The sequence below is a fragment of the Lactuca serriola genome, chromosome 5, assembly GCF_051521515.1.
Source record: "Lactuca serriola cultivar US96UC23 chromosome 5, Lser_US96UC23_V15, whole genome shotgun sequence".
Lineage (NCBI taxonomy): Eukaryota > Viridiplantae > Streptophyta > Magnoliopsida > Asterales > Asteraceae > Lactuca > Lactuca serriola.
The window spans coordinates 163,131,096-163,147,776 of record NC_136412.1 but is presented as its reverse complement, the minus strand read 5'-3'; the positions used below and the strand labels follow the sequence as shown (position 1 = coordinate 163,147,776).

At 32.4% G+C, this 16,681-nt stretch overlaps 2 protein-coding genes across 2 annotated transcripts; both read right to left on the bottom strand.

Annotated features, from left to right (window-relative positions):
• Positions 1-1,431: 1,431 nt before the first annotated feature.
• On the bottom strand, positions 1,432-4,618 carry LOC145053209 (Sec23/Sec24 protein transport family protein). Its single transcript, XM_079001204.1, has 2 exons — positions 3,764-4,618; positions 1,432-3,208 (listed from the first exon to the last, which is right to left on the bottom strand). The coding sequence occupies exons 1-2, from the start codon at positions 4,484-4,486 to the stop codon at positions 1,583-1,585; spliced, it is 2,349 nt and encodes a 782-aa protein (XP_078857330.1). The 5' UTR covers positions 4,487-4,618; the 3' UTR covers positions 1,432-1,582.
• A 6,116-nt stretch (positions 4,619-10,734) lies between these two features.
• Positions 10,735-14,898, bottom strand: RFNR2 (root FNR 2). The gene is made up of 6 exons (XM_079001203.1): positions 14,709-14,898; positions 14,305-14,357; positions 14,149-14,205; positions 13,622-13,957; positions 13,311-13,530; positions 10,735-11,608 (listed from the first exon to the last, which is right to left on the bottom strand). The coding sequence occupies exons 2-6, from the start codon at positions 14,335-14,337 to the stop codon at positions 11,109-11,111; spliced, it is 1,146 nt and encodes a 381-aa protein (XP_078857329.1). The 5' UTR covers positions 14,338-14,357; positions 14,709-14,898; the 3' UTR covers positions 10,735-11,108.
• Positions 14,899-16,681: the final 1,783 nt, after the last annotated feature.

Genomic DNA, 16,681 nt, shown 5'->3' with positions numbered 1-16,681 from the left:
TAAGTAATCAAATATGAAATAATATTTTTATATAAGCAAACATTTCAATTAACCAAACAATTAATTAGTATAAGTTGAAAAATTAAAAGTTTCAAATAAATATGGTTCAGAATATATAATTTATCTTGAATCATATTGATTTAAATGACCTCCTTTATAAGAATTATAAATAATTATAAAAATAAAGATAAATATATAAATAAATATTGATATAGATATAGACGTATAACAAAGAAATCCTTAAGTTTTTTTTAATACCCCTTGTATATTTTATATGAACAAAAAATTGAAAAAATAAACATTAGAACTATAATTAGTTTTATATTCTCAAATCGAATTAGGCATATTAGTCAATTTACAGGTTTATTAAAGTAGTATTCTGTATACAATAATTAAAAAGGAAATGAAATACAAAGTTACGGAATGAAAAATTCATATTTATTTGCAAAAAATTGGAATGAAAACATACCTTGTGGTTTGTAGAGATGTTTTTTTTTTTGTCATTTCTATCGACTTTGTAAATTGCTTTTATTATATAATTTTCAGCAACATTAACTTTTAATTACTTTATAAATTCTATTTTATTTTATTCTTTTTATAATTTCATTACGTTAAAACCCCTGAAAATCACAATTATAGTGAAAAACAATATTGATAATTTAAAATGCTAATAAAAAATAAAAAATTTATTAAAATACAAAGATAGAAATTTTGTCTATAAATTTATAATAATTATTTAAAATTAATATATACATCATGTCGAATGTTCCGACTTTCAAGCAATTAAAATGTATTCAAATTATAGTTTCCGTTAAAATGATTTTAATGGTTACCAAAATAAAGGATATAGAACCGGATATTCAAAAGGAAATTATTTTCTTATCAATCGGTACTTTATACGAATTCAAATTGAAAATCGAATGAAACCAATGATATTACTAGAAATTCACTTCCATGGAAAATGGTTTGTGAAAGTACCATATTAAAACAACTTATGCTTTGGATTGCTTATTTAAAGCAAACTTATGTTTTTTTTAGTATAAATGTTTATTAGTTTATCTTGTGTCAAAATGGAGTTTTATAAAAAAATGTTTGGTTTAACTCATTTGGTAGCAAAACATAATAAGTTGATAATTTAATTTTTAGTGCTTGGCAAATAATGCTTATGTGTGTAATTAAGAAATAACTTATCAAAAACATCTTAAATAAGTCGATAAGTAAAGAATAAAATAACTTATCAAAAACTCCTTATTTAAGTCAATAAATGGATATGAATTATTCATATCCAAACACTTACAAGTTACAACTCCTTATTTTCGGTGTTAAACCACAATAAATCAATAATCACCTTAAATAAATAATCTCAAACACCCCCTATCCTTATGTTAGTGTTAGGGTTCAAACAAAATGCATGCCACAAACATTTATACATTTACCCAATCAAGAAACTACTTGCGATTATATTTTCCGATTTAACAAAACCCACGTGAATTTCACATAATCCGTAATGCACAACACCTTCCTATACCACAATTCTACTCAATAAAAACCAAACTCTATACAACAACAATGACATCCAAAATCAACCCTGAACAGCCAATTCCTGCAAATGTTCAATAAAAACCTCCAAACTCACATCATCAGTCAACACGACCTCAGCCCCATCAACAACATAACTCGACTTATGTGTAACCGAAGGGTTCAACTTAGCCAACAAAAACCTCGCCTGACTACTATGCTGCTCACACCTCACCACTTTCGGCACCGGAATCCGCTCAGCCGCCAGCTGAGCCGCCTCGATCTCCACCGCCTCCAACAACCTCCTGAAATTCTCATGCCCCGGATCCTTATCATACCCCATTTTCATCCACTGCCCTATCTTCGACCCGTAATGAATCACCACATAAAAATACGAATCAAATACCAAAATCACATCCGGTGACACCGACCCGATATCCAAAAGAACCGGACCCGGTGGCCCGTCAAACGAAAACCGGGTCAACGTCGGTTGGATCATAATCAACGACCCGATCACCGACTCCCGATTCAACATCATTTGAAAAAACGCGGTTTCATCCGGACTACTATTGAAAACATCTATAAATTGTGATCTTCTTAAATGATACATGAATTGTGGGTAGAGAGAAAAATTTGTAGATAACCGGAAAGATCCGGGATCTTCCGGAATATAATCCCCGAACTTTCCGGCGAAACGGATAAGCTCCTTGTCGAGCCACCGCACGACTTCCCTCGGAAAATTCCTTTCCGTCTCCCGGACTGCCAACCTCGCCATCACTGCCGCCGCGGTCTCCTGGTCAAACCCGGCGGCGATCTCCGGTGCGCCGCCGCTAACCCACCGCCGAGCCGCCGACGTCACGCGCTTCCTAAACCCCATGTTTCCGTGTCGATATTTTGTTATGAATTGTATGAAAAACGCAGTTCCCGGTTGTGCTTTTTGTTCTTGAGTGATTTCGAATAGAAACGCGATGCATGTTTTATCGGTTATTGTCCCGAGTTTCCAAATGTTCGACCCGTTTTGTTTCCGGGTCGAAACACACGGGCCGATTGCCCCGGATACTTTCACGTCTTTTGTTGTGATTATTTCGATTGTTACATCGAAACACATGGTTAAAAACCCGTCTTCATCGCGCGAAAAAATGTGGCGTAAACATTTTTTGAATTGATCCGATTCGAATGATTCGGATAGCATCACGAACCCGCCGGATCGCTCCACCGCGGGTCGGACCTCCGTGACCCCGATTTGATCCAACGAACACGCGAAAAGATCAAGAACCATCGATAAATCGGATAGTTTTTCGGATATTTGTTTATAAAAATCGGAAGATTTTTTATAAAAAACGGTGTTCCCGGTGTTGATGTCTCGGTGGGTCCGGATTGATTGGTTGAGATCTTGGGATACGATTGTGCCGGGACCGACAGTTGCGGGCCCGGATGTGAATACCATGATGCGGGACCCGGTGGGGACTAGAGAACCTTCTAGAAGGGCTATGGCGACTAGTATGGCGGCTCCGGTACACCGGGGAGGGCGGTGGCCAGAGGATGGTGGTGGTGAGTGGCGGATGTCTTCGATGGCGGTGGTGATGTTGAATTCACATTCGGAAATTGGTAAAATGAAATTGTGTTTTTGTGTACTTTGTGGTTTTCCAAGTTGTTGTCTTGTGGGATGGATTCCGAGAAATTCTATGATCTGATAATGAAAAATAAAATGTTAGAAAGGGTAAGAATATAAATTGCTTTGTATTTATTTAGATGACATTTCTGTAAGTAGGAGTAGATTTTAAGAAGTACAATGTTGTAATAAGAAGAAATGAAAGTAGGGTGCTATAATAAACAAGTCAATGAAAGTATATTGCTACTTCTTGCATTCAATATTCATGTGATTTGGTGAGTAATGTAATAACTAATAACTTGTTTTCTCCCCATCAAGTCCATTAAGTCAAAAAGAAATGGCATGAAATTTCTGATTTATAAAGAAACTTTTCTCAGAGTTTTGGGAACAATAAATAATCAAAAAGGAAAAAAAAATGCAACAGTATATCCAGTTAGTTTGCATAATGAACTAAGTTACAGGTTGATATACTTGCAAATTAAAGAATTATTGGGCATCCGAATAAGAACCATATAATCAATTTGTGGATTTTTTTCATTTTTCAGGAATTTTGTAGCTACACGAGAGTATGTATTCATAATTTACAGCAAGATGAAGATGAAGATGAACAGAAAAGAAACGAATTTGTAATACCTGGCTAGAAGAAGGCTTGCGTTCACCATGTAAGACAACCACCCGTAAACACTCAGTAAACCCAAGATCATACACCCTCACCATTGAATCAAAAACAATCAACCCTACCATGGCATTTTCCGGCAGCTGTGCAACAATCAACAGCAACTCATTCTTAAGTGCTTTAAGTTCATCCTCACTTGAACTACCATCCACGACAAAAACAAACGCCGGCCCAATCCCTATTCCCCTCCCTGTTAACCCTCGTTGATCTAAACTCGACAACGAAGACGAAGAAAACGAGGACGAATTCGATTTAGCCAACCCTGATCCGTTACTAGTTCCCCAATTGTGAACCGGATTGGAATTCATCCGGGTCGGAGTCATCAAACCCTGGTGACCTAATTGGTATTCAACAGTACTGTAAGTTGGGAAAAGCTCAGCAGGAATATTGTTCTCGCCGATTTCGGCGTACGATCTTGGAAATGAATTCTTCTGATAGCAAAAAGGGCAAATCCAGATTCGAGAAGGGTAATCGACACGAGCGTACGGGTTTAAGACGGAGCCACATCGAGAACAGATCAATGGATCGTAGGATAGGAGTGGAAGTTCGTTGAATTTCATCAATGGAGTTTGCATTATGGACAAAGGGATTACCAGATCGTTTGATTCGGTTCTTGATACTGGCCATGAATTCCATGACCATCGTAGGCCTTCGATTGCTTCCAATTCGACGAAATCCATTTTGATTAGCTTGAAACTAAGTCGGAGTTGCGTTCGCCATCAAGATTACTTTCTTGGATCGAAGGGTTTCATCCAAGTTTATGATTGTTTCAGGAAACACTGGCCAGCATAGATGACGATTCCGGGGAGAGGAAAAGTGATACACGTGATGTCACGTGCCTTTTTTTTTTTTTTGAAGAGTTTTCAAGTTTTCATCATATTTTTACACATTTTAATTAGGATTATATGAAAAGCCATTGTAGTTTTAGTGTTTTACACATTTTAATTAGGATTACTAGCCTATATATGTTATAAAACTAATTATAAAATTTTTCTAGGAAAATATATATATATATATATATATATATATATATATATATATATATATATATATATATATATATATATATATATATATATCATTGTTCTACTCTCATAAAATTGATTGTTATACTACTCATGGAATGAATAAGTATGCATTGCTCACTGTTCCATGTCATCCACGATGAAAGTAATATAAGAGTTGAATAGAGTGATGATTAGGATTGAATAAGAGTTGAATGGAATGTGGGTAATAATATGAGATAGGGTTGAATAAAAGAGTTAAATGATCATTGAATTGTTCAATAGAAATAATAAAATGATGATTAGGATTGAATAGGTGTTTAATGGATTGTGAGTGGCGTTGTATAGATATTTAATGTATGATATGACAATACATTGAACTTTATAAAGTTCAAATGGATTGTGGATGCTCTCACCACACCATAAAAAAAATTATTATTTTTAATACAAATATTATTTATTGAATAAAAATAGGGATATATACAGTAAAGTCCCAATATTTTTATCGATTTGACAAGAAAGTCCTAAACTTTATTTTTTTGACAGTAAAGTCCAAATTACCGGCAGTTTTTGACACTTTTACCCTTTTTTCCCGGTTAGCCGGTAATTAGGATTTTTTTTGCCAAAAAAAATAAAGTTTAGGATTTTCTTGTCAAATCGTCAATTAGGACTTTACTGTCAAAAAAATAAAGTTTAGAACTTTTTTGTCAAATCGTTGAAAATATTGGGACTTTAGTGTATATATAATTTTTTTGGTTAGAAATTTAATGGTATGATACTCTTTAAGCATAAGAGTTATTGAAACCTTCTCTAATCAGCTAGATCCTATTGAAATCCTTTACATTTGCTTCTTGTTAAATCGTTTTTTTAATCTCAACGAACCGACATTGAAAAAAATTGAGATAATCAAGAAAGAAAGAAAGAACCAGGGTTGTGTTGGCTTTTTGCAGTCTCAAAAATGGAGAAATTAGAAACCTAAAAAAACGAAATTGTCTTAGCTTTATACAAACACAAACAACACATGCCTAGTCAAAAGGGTGTGAATGTGGAGAAGGGAAAGAAGGGCAATTTCGTTTTTTCCAGTTTCTTATTTCTCCATTTTTGAGACTGCAAAAAGCCAACACAACCCTGCTTCTTTCTTTCTTTCTTGATTATCTCAATTTTTTTCAATGTCGGTTTGTTGAAATTAAAAAAACGATTTAACAAGAAGCAAACGTAAAGGATTTCAATAGGATCTAGCTTATTAGAGAATGTTTCAATAACTCTTATGCTTAAAGAGTATCATACCATTAAATTTCTAACAAAAAAAATTATATATTCACTCAAGTCCCAATATTTTGAACGATTTGACAAAAAAGTCATAAAGTTTATTTTTTTGACAGTAAAGTCCTAATTGACGATTTGACAAGAAAGTCCTAAACTTTATTTTGTTGACAAAAAAGTCCTAATTACCGGCTAACCGGGGAAAAAGGGTAAAAGTGTCAAAAACTGTCGGTAATTTGGATTTTACTGTCAAAAAAATAAAGTTTAAGACTTTCTTTTCAAATCGATGAAAATATTGGGACTTTACTGTATATATCCCATAAAAATAATATAAAAATTACAAATATTTATCTCTAACGTTCTTTTTTTCAAATCTAGTATCGTTCGAAGGTCATCGACTTCCAAATCATCTATCTCCCTTACAAGGAATTCTAATTCTACCTTTTGGTTTTTGCATCATAATATTTTCTTGCGGTACAATTAAGTATTCGCCTATTTTTATATTCTTCGAAAAGTTATTAAAAGAAAATGATGCAACTCTTTTATTTTATCCCTTCAAATTGGGGTGGAGGTTGTTTTGATGTGAGGTCGTCGTCTTTGTCATTAAGTTTGATATGAAAACGTGTGTCCGATGTTGTGTGTGTAATCTTTGGATTTAGATGGCTTTGACCTTTTAAAGCCTCATGTTTTTCATCCAACATCGATAGAGCCCTAGTCTACAATTTCATATTATATACCAACCTTTGTGGTGGCTAAACGACTTCCCAAATTTTTTAATATGATACTACTCGAGTGTCATTTGTAAACGTTCATGTCGTTGACACTACTTTGTTTGCGTTACTAAGTTGTAAATATTGTTAAAATTGTTGATATTCTCATGTCGTTGACACTACTTTGTTTGCGTTACTAAGTTGTAAATATTGTTAAAATTGTTGATATTCTGTTTCAATTCACTGAACATAAAAATACCGATCATCAATCTAGTATTTGTAACCCATTGGGTTATAGAATTGGGCCATGAAATGCCTTAAAAACACATGTTTTAGCATTCTTGATCGAGCTATCTATATCTATTGGAGGTATGTTTGTCGACATAACATGCTAATTAAATGATGATTAATTGCATGACCCTATTTGGGCTACAAAGGTGGCTCAACTAGAATAAAATATAATTAAATTAATTAATTAATATTTTATTTGTCAAATAACTAGAGGTGAGTAAAACCAAGCCCAAATACCGTAAACCGATGAAAATTGATGAAACCGTTGAAACAAAAACCAAACCAAAACTAGTGATTAGACTTCACAAGATGAAAAATCATCTTCGGTTTCGATTTTTGGTTATGAAATCGACCCAAACCCGAAACCGACCCATAATATATAATTCTAATTATTTTATATTTAATATGTACTTTAAAAAATTAAAAGAAAAAAACAAAATATGGAACCTAACTTAGTAAGTAAAGATTGAAGATTGGTATTTTTATGGTGTTTTCATGTTTGATTGTAATGGAATGTTGTTGTTTTAATTTGATGGTGTGTTCATTTTTTGGTTGTAAACATATAAACTTAGTAGTTTTAATACTTCCTTGAATTATTAAATTGGTTTGTGTTGTTTTCGATTGGTTCTAAATGGTTGGAATATTAGAAAATGGACCTAATTTATTTTGTTTACATTTGCTGGGAAATGGGTTAAACCCAAAACTCACGGGTTTAAACCCCAAAACCATGAACCTATGGGTTGAACCCGAAAACCCAATAAACCAAGAAACTGAACCCAATGGATTCTAAAAACTAAAAACCGAAATTAACAGTTCAGTTTTGCCCCAAAAATAACCCATGCTCACCCCTACAAATTAACTAGAAGTTAATTACTAATTAATCATGTGGAATTAATTTTTTATTTATTGATTCATCAAAGAAATAACTAGAAATTAATTAAGAAGACTAATTATGCAATAATAACTAAAAGGTTTGTATAATGCTAATGTTACCGATCAAATTTTAAAAGCTAAGAAAGGCTATTCGTGTTGAGGCAAGACCAAAAGGAGTCTCCGTGCAAGAAAAACCCTAATAAATTCATTATCCACCTCTTCTCCCTCTCATATCTCTATTTGATAGCACAAAAACCCTCTATTAGTGTTGGTTTTGTTTTTGCTTCACCACCAAAGGAAAAATGACTTGAAGGTCTTGCTTGTTTATAGTCAAGGGGTGTGATTATATTAGAGAGATTCTACTTTAGATCATTCATCTTCTTGACATCATAAATGTATTCTTCATAAACCCCCTTGTAGATAGTTAGTTGGCATTTGTTATTGAACAATGATCTATGGTTCAATCATAATGTTATGCTAAATTGCTTTTGTTGCTTATGTATTTCGATATATCGAAATCAACAACATGATCCAACATTATCCTAAGAAAATGTTGACTCTGCACGACACAATTCCGCTTTCCCCTTTTCATTAATTTCTCATGTTGTTTCTTTGTATTTTTAGAGCTCTTAAATTTGTGGTGGTTCGGTTTGTGTTTCATAAACTTATTTAGGTTGTATATCAGGGACATTCAAGTTGGAAATAATGCATAGGGGTGGGGTTTGGAAATGTTGCATTTTAGATAAATTATTTAGGTGAATTGAACAAGTTGGTAAAACTAAGTTGAGGTGAATGGACGAGATGCATATAACTTAGTGATAAAATGATGGTGATGAGTTATTTAGCATGAAGGAATTATCGAATCTTGGTGTTGTTAAAGATGTGAAACAATTTTTATTTGATGGTGGGGTGGTTTAGTTTGGTTCCATTTGTGAGAAATTGGTAGGGCTTAAGAGAGAAAGTTGGATGAAGTGTGAAATAGAAATGGTAGATGTTTGGTATGTTACAGAGTTTATTTTGGAAAAAAAAAATTGATATATTAAACGGTATCGTTGGATGTTAAGGCCTCAAGGGCAACATCTGTCACCACTCCACAAAGACATCACACACCATGGGAATGGTGCACACAAAAAGATAAATAGTTGGTCAACATGGACGTCAAAACTTAGCCTTAAAAAATACACCGTATGATGAGAATTTATACTTTCTAACACAAATAAATGGTTTGCATTTTTAATCGTATAGATGAACAAAGATATTTATCGGTTGTTTTATTACATATATATAAATATATCAATCGTATTATCAAATGTGGCAATTAGATGGATTAGTGGGGTTCTAGGTTAAAAACGAATATTTTTCAATAAATGTTAAGTCGGAATAAGTTAGACTTGCATATATTTTACTTTTTTAACTTTATAAACAATTAATTTGCAAATATTATTAAAAAAAAACAGTTTTATTATGATTACAACTTATTTAGTTAGAGAAAATGACATTGATACTAAAAGATTGTATACGTTTTAGTGGATTTTGATTATTCAAAAGAAAAAAAAAATTATGATTTAACCGATTAGATATAAAATAAAACTAAGATGTAAAATATAAATGAACATTTGATTTTTACGTAGACTACCAACTTATTCCCATAAGAATGGGTAAGAGGGGAGGTAAGATGATAGAAACTAAGGATGAAAGTGGATCAAAACTCGGATCGGATGGACCTGGAACCGGAAACCATACCGGTAGATATCGGTTCTGGATACGGTACTGGGTAAAATGAGTCTAAAACCGAAAAATCCAGAAACATCAAAGTGTATAGGTTGGAACCAGATAAAGTGAGTTTAGAACCAGAAAACCAGAAAAAACCGGAATTTTTTGGTAATTACGTATTACTTAATGTGTTGAAATTTTCGTATGATATTCCAACTTCGGGAGACTGTAAGTCATTGAATATAAAACCAAAATTAACAAAATTATAGTCTAAAATCATATACAAACTCTAAACTACACTATAGAAAAAACTGCATGTCAATCCAATTGTAAACAAATGAGATATGCATCTGTTAACGTTTTCACATAAATCAAAGTACAAAAACAAATAGTTGAAAAGTTGAAAATTTTCAGCTTTGATATCCCGACTTCGAAGGCCTGTAAATCATTGAATATTAAACCAAAAATGACAAAATTATAGTCTAAAATCATATACGACCTTTAAACTACAAGTTGAAAAAAACTGCATGTTAATCCGACTTCAAACAAATTAGATATGCATATTTTAAAACTTTCACAGAATATAAAAAAACTTAAAAAACCAAAAAACTTCCAGCTTTGATAACTTGACTTTAAAGGATCGTAAGTCAATGAATATAAAACCAAAAATGACAAATTTATAGTTTAAAATCATGTAAAAACTCTAAACTACACGTTGAAAAAAAAAACATATGTCAATCTAACTTGAAACAAATGAGATATGTATGTTTTAAACATTTCACAAAAACCGGTTTTGGCCCCTAAAAGTGATTTCGGTTTCTAACACCCGTTCCGCTTCTTAGACCCGGTTTGCCCGAACCCAATGGACCCAAACCCGAATTATCAGGAACCCGGATAAAGCCAATTTTTAAACCCGAAACCGAAACCCCTTCTATATATTTCGGTTCTAACGGTTCTGGTCCGGTTTTAGATCTCATCCCTAATAGAAACTATTTCCAAAAAAGACCTAAGGCAAACAAAAATAAAAGTAAAAGAAAAACGCAATAGAAAAAGACAAGATGCCCGCGAATAAAATCTCCTGAAATAGAAAATGTTTCCATACCCAATAAGTAAAGCACAAATGTTTCCAAGTGATACAAATATCAAACCTCATAGAGTTACTACAACCAAACCAATTCAAATTCTTCAAGTTTTCCTACCTCACAAGAGGCTTCCCAAAAGTCTAAATAGAGATCTCAAACAGATATTTAGGGCTCCATTCCATTCGCTACAGGGTACAAGACTAGACACAACACAACACTGTGTAAACTTTCTAGGACTATTTTCAATACGCAGTCTCTCACACCTTTTCAAATGAGACAAAAGCTAAAATAAAAGATTATCCCAATCCGATTCACAGTACAACAATTGTTATGTTCTATCTTATCCTGTCCTGTAACAAACATAACCTAATAAACTTCCACATGCCACTGCTTATTCTTCTTCAACTTGGAAAGCTTATCTTCCCACTTCTCCCCTCTCCCTTCGGCAACTCTCTTAAGAGTGTCTTGAATCCCAGGCATCATTCCTTTAAGCCCACAAAAATAAATATGAGCCCCTTCATCCAACAACTTAAACACCTCATCGCTATATTCTTCAATTTTATCTTGAACATACATTTTCCCTCCATTTCTATTCTTTTCCTCTCGGCTAAGAGCTATATCGTATCGGAAATTACCAGGGTTATCTTCTAGATACTTCCGGAACTCTTCATCATAAAGCAGAGCATCCTTATTAGCTACCCCAAGGAACAGCCAAGCCAGACCCGTGAATTTGGGTTTAGGGATTGATTCCATGAACATTCTTCGGAGGTAGCCACGGTATGGGGCCACCCCCGTGCCCGTCGCGATCATGATGTGGGTCGCGTTTGGGTTCTCTTCCGGTAAAAGCATAATTTTTCCCGCTGGACCTGTCAATTTATATTTGTATCACATTTTTATTATATATATATATATATATATATATATATATATATATATATATATATATATATATATATAATTTCAACAATTTGATAGCTTTTTTTTTTTTTTTTTGACATTTTGTTTTCTATTTTTATTTTATAATTTTAGTTATTTATGGTTTTTTTAATGTTTTTATTTATATTGATTTAAGTAAATAAATTTAAATTCGATAAACCATGTCGAAATCGTTTTTTCTTTAATTTTTCTTATTTGTGAATTGAAGCGTTAATTTTTTTTTATTTTATGTTGTTACGATTCATGTTTTTTTTTCACTTTGATGCTCTATAGTTGATATCGTTAACAACTTTATGTTTGCATTTATTATTATATTTCACCTTTTTTGTTTCTATTTTTTTATATAATTTTAGTTATTTATTATTCTTCTATTGTTTTTATTTATTTTGATTTAAGTAATGAAAAATAAAAAACAAAAAACAAAAACTCAATTTAATTTTGTAGTATATTGCACATTTGGTACAAGGGCAAAATAGTCTTTTTCATTAAAATCTAAATGCTGAAAAGTTAGATTTAACGGCAGGAGGATCTTTCATGTATTTTTGCAAACCACAGGTACCAGTGGCATGACGTTTTCATTGAAAATCCTCAAAGTGAGATATTTTGCAAACCACAGGGACCAATTATGAAATTTTGTCTTTGTTTTATTTGTTTATTGTAGCATCTTACTTTTACTTCTTCCTATTATAGCATTGTACTTTGAAAAATCTACTTAATTATAGCAATGTCCTTCAAATGGAAAGCAGTTTACTTGTTATAATTGGATATATTTTTCAAAAGAATAATATCCTAACAAGAAAAAGAAAATTGAAGGTACAATACTATAATTATGCAGATTTTGAATGTGTAATGCCTTAACAAGAAAAAAAATTGAAAGTATAATGTTAGAAAAAAAAGTGGAAGTATGATGCAATAAAAAACAAAGTAATGGAAGTATGTAACTATTTTTTGCATTTGGTATGTACAAAATAATAGATTAAGGTAAGTAATTGAATAAACGAATCATTACAATTTTAAGATCATGTTCGGTTGAACATTGGAAATGAGATGAATTATTTAATGAAATTTTTTATATTATATGTAAATACTAACTACAATGTACAGTTTTAAAACTCTACTCTATCATTATTTAATCATAATTAATGAGATTTGTATTTACAAATATAGAAGTAATAGAACATAATAAAAGTTCAGTAAATGATTAAAACCCAAATACGACTATAACAAAAAAAATACACTTTTAGATATTATCATAACATAATATTAAAAAAATATAGTGTGATTAACAATCACATAAAACCCAAATACGAGTATAATAAAAAATACATTTTTAGATATTCTTATAAAATAATATTAAAAAAAATTGTGTGATTAACAACTACATAAATAAAACTGGATTCATTACAACGTTTCTTTCCATTCCATTATGGAAGGAAAAAGAACACCACTGGCAGTGGAATGATAATCAACAAAATATAAAGAATCACATTCCATTCCTTTCAACTTTAATGGAATGAACCATTCCATTCTTTTTGTGATACCATCATACCAAATATTACCTCACTAGTTTATCTATTATAGATTGAAGAGTGCAGATAGGAAGTTATAAATTGATACTAAGGAAGGACATACCTGTAATTTTAACTTTGTCTCCAGGCTTTGAATCACAAAGGAAATTACTACACACACCATTCTTTGAAGGATCTTCTTTTCCTGTCTCAGGATCATAATAGACAGCTCTTCGAACACACAAACTAGCTGTCTTTCCATCAAATGAATCACCATATCTTGTTGATGCAATTGAATAAAGACGCACATTATGAGGTGCCCCAGGTTTCTTTGGGTTCTCACCCTGTTCAAACACAAAAATCAATACCCAAAAAGCCTCTTAATATAACAAAAAGAAAGATCACAATCACAATTCATTAAAGATTTCGACTTACAGGAGGAATTACACCATAACTTTGTCCCTCCCAATAGGGAACATTACCACCATGATCAATCACAATATGACAAGTCTCTCCAGGAGCTTTTGGGCCAACAACTCTTTCAACAGAGACAATGGTTGCTGTATACGGCTCCTTGGGCTTGTACGTGTTCAGGGGAGGTTCTTTTGCATCTTCAAGATGCAAAGGTGAAACCGAAACCTTAGCACTTCCAACTGCTTGTGGAGTTGACATACAAATTGCAGATTGATATCTTGATGGTGTTTTCTTTGTTTTTAGCTCCATGGGTGAAAAAGACATCCATGGCTTATCAGTATAGCTAATCTTCTTGCTCTGTAATGAACATGATATCAAAGAAAAGGTTTATTTATTTACAGTTTATCAACTAATCGATTATTCAGTACAAGGATGGAGAGGCAATCATAGAAGATGAAACATAGTTTCAAAAGAATGGGAACTTTTAAGAGAAAGAAGAAATTGTGATTAAAACTCTGGATAAGAGAAGATTGGTGTAACAATCGCACCTTGAAAATTGATTTGTGAAGTGAGGTATCACTGTTAAGAGATGCAGCGACTGAGCCCTAAAGATTACACAACAAAAAAGTGCACATTATAATCATAAATAACAAGAGCAACAGAAAGCATTCAACAAATGATCGAGCTCATAGCTGGCGCCTTACCTGAAATGCAACGCCACATTGTATAGCAGCCATGATTGGATCGAGTAACTCGTCTGCGCAATTGTATGCATATAATTAGATAACATATAATCATATATACTTGTTTTTTCGTACATGCATATTCGACAAAAACCCTAAAATCCTCTCCTATTTTCTACTGTTCACAACAATGTTTCAGTTGATAAGTAGCCTACCGATTCGGATTTCATGTCATTTTCATAGTACTAAAAGTTCGAAAAAGAAATGCAATCGAAGAATCTGACTTGTCACAATACGGAATAAACGAAGTGTGGGACTTCGAACTTTTAAGCACAATCAAAACTGGTCGATAATCACGAAGTTAACCTAATAAACAAAGGACATACGAAATCATGATAATCAAGTGAGATGTGTATAAGAAAAACCTGAAACGAGCGTGAAAGATCAAAAATCTGCAAATTCTGCACTTTCGGCTTGAAATTAATCGATCAGAGGTGATTGATTTACTTATAGAGGCATGCTGGGGTGATGGTCTATTGGATCAAAAGGAGAGATGCGATGGACCCTTTGGAGCGCAGGAGAGGACAAGAGATGCTGGTGTATGTCCCTATAATCTATTTTCTATCGAATCTTGTATGCATAAATTAATAATATTTTTTACAAAAATTAAAATATTATTAATATATAATTAATAAAAAATATTTTATCAAACAGTTTGATAACAAAAAATGTTATTAACACTATTAATTAAAAATAGATGGTGGCTCTTCTCACTAGCGACTAGCCGTGTGACAAAACTTTTAAAATATGAAGTGAATTATGATTGGTCCCACATGCATCCAATTGTATTTGGGTAATAATTGCAACAAAAGAATTTCAATTGAACCATAGAGTAAATTACATTTTTTGTTCTTATGGTTTACATCTATGAATATAAATTTTAAAAAGTTCACGTGATTTATCTCATGGTTTTTAAAAATTTTATGTATATCAGTATATGCATGGTGTTTAAGACTAAGGTCTTGTTTGATAGTTGTTGTCCGGGAAAATGTTGTTTGAGAAAATATTGTATAAGAAAGTTTTTTAACTGGGAAAAAACTATAATGTTTGATTGTACATCTGACTGACTGTGTTGAATGATAAAAAATGACCATATTACCATGTTGTTCTGGCCATTTTAGTTTTTTTTAATAACTCAATGTGTGGTTCTTGACCCGATTTATGTCGATAGTGGTGAGATGAATGAATTTTTTTAAAATAAATTAGGATGATGGTGGTGTTGTCCAAAAAAAGGATTAATCCAATAAAAATGAATTAAAAAAATTAACTAAAAAAAATTAATAATCCAATAAAACAATACCTATTAAATAATAATCCAATAAAAAAGAATTAATCCATAAAAATGAAATTAAAAAAATTATTTAAAAGAAATTAATAATCTAATAAAATAATATTTATTAATACATAAATATTATATATTAAGAGTAACAGTTATTAATATATAATAATACAGTAAAAAAGTAATAATCCAATAAAAAATAAATTAAAAAAATATATTTAAAAGAAAATAATAGTCCTAGAAAGAAAAATGCGAGGTTTGGGACACAATTGTCTTTCCGACTCATTCAGCCAGAAAGATATAGTTTTGGGGCTTTATAACACCTTGTTCCAAATTGTTTCCTAATTCGGGACTGTGACCCAAAGATCGGTTATCACAAGGCTTAGGGCCTTTGGGAAAGAGAGATTTAGACCCATTGGGTATGGGTAACGTAATCTAGATGATCCAGGAGTTCGGATTGTGTTTTGGAGCCAAGGGGTATATCGATAAAGTGTTAGTGCGGGCTTTTTATGAATTTTAGATTTTAGTTCAGGAAGTTTTAAGGCAATTATGAGATGATATAAGTGTAGAGCTTCTTATTACCTTTCTGTAGATATAAGGATTATCGAAATCGGACTTAGCACGAAGAAGTTATCGTCTCCGGAAGTTGGTGGTTTAAAAGGCTAAGGGATTACGTTGGGCGTAGTAGGCAGAAGGGATAGCAAGCACTTTATGGAGCTAGGCGTACTAGGAGTACGCGGGGGCGTACTCCAGCCAGATGAAAACCCTAATTTTTAGGGTTTACACCCTATTTAAGCATCATTATATCATCTCTTAGACATTTTAGACCAACCTCCAACTCCTATTACCCTTAAATCGAAACCCTATAGTGATTTGGTGAGTTTTGAGCTTGAAAGAGTGTTTGTTAGTGGTTTGTGAAGAAGAACAAGAAGAGGGGCACTTGAGGGGATAACTTGAGCTTATAGATCCAGGATCTTCAACTCATTTGTAAGCACTTTAAGGTACAAAGCTCTCACCTTGATGGTCTTTGGTGTTAGATCTAGTTTATAGTGTATTTTG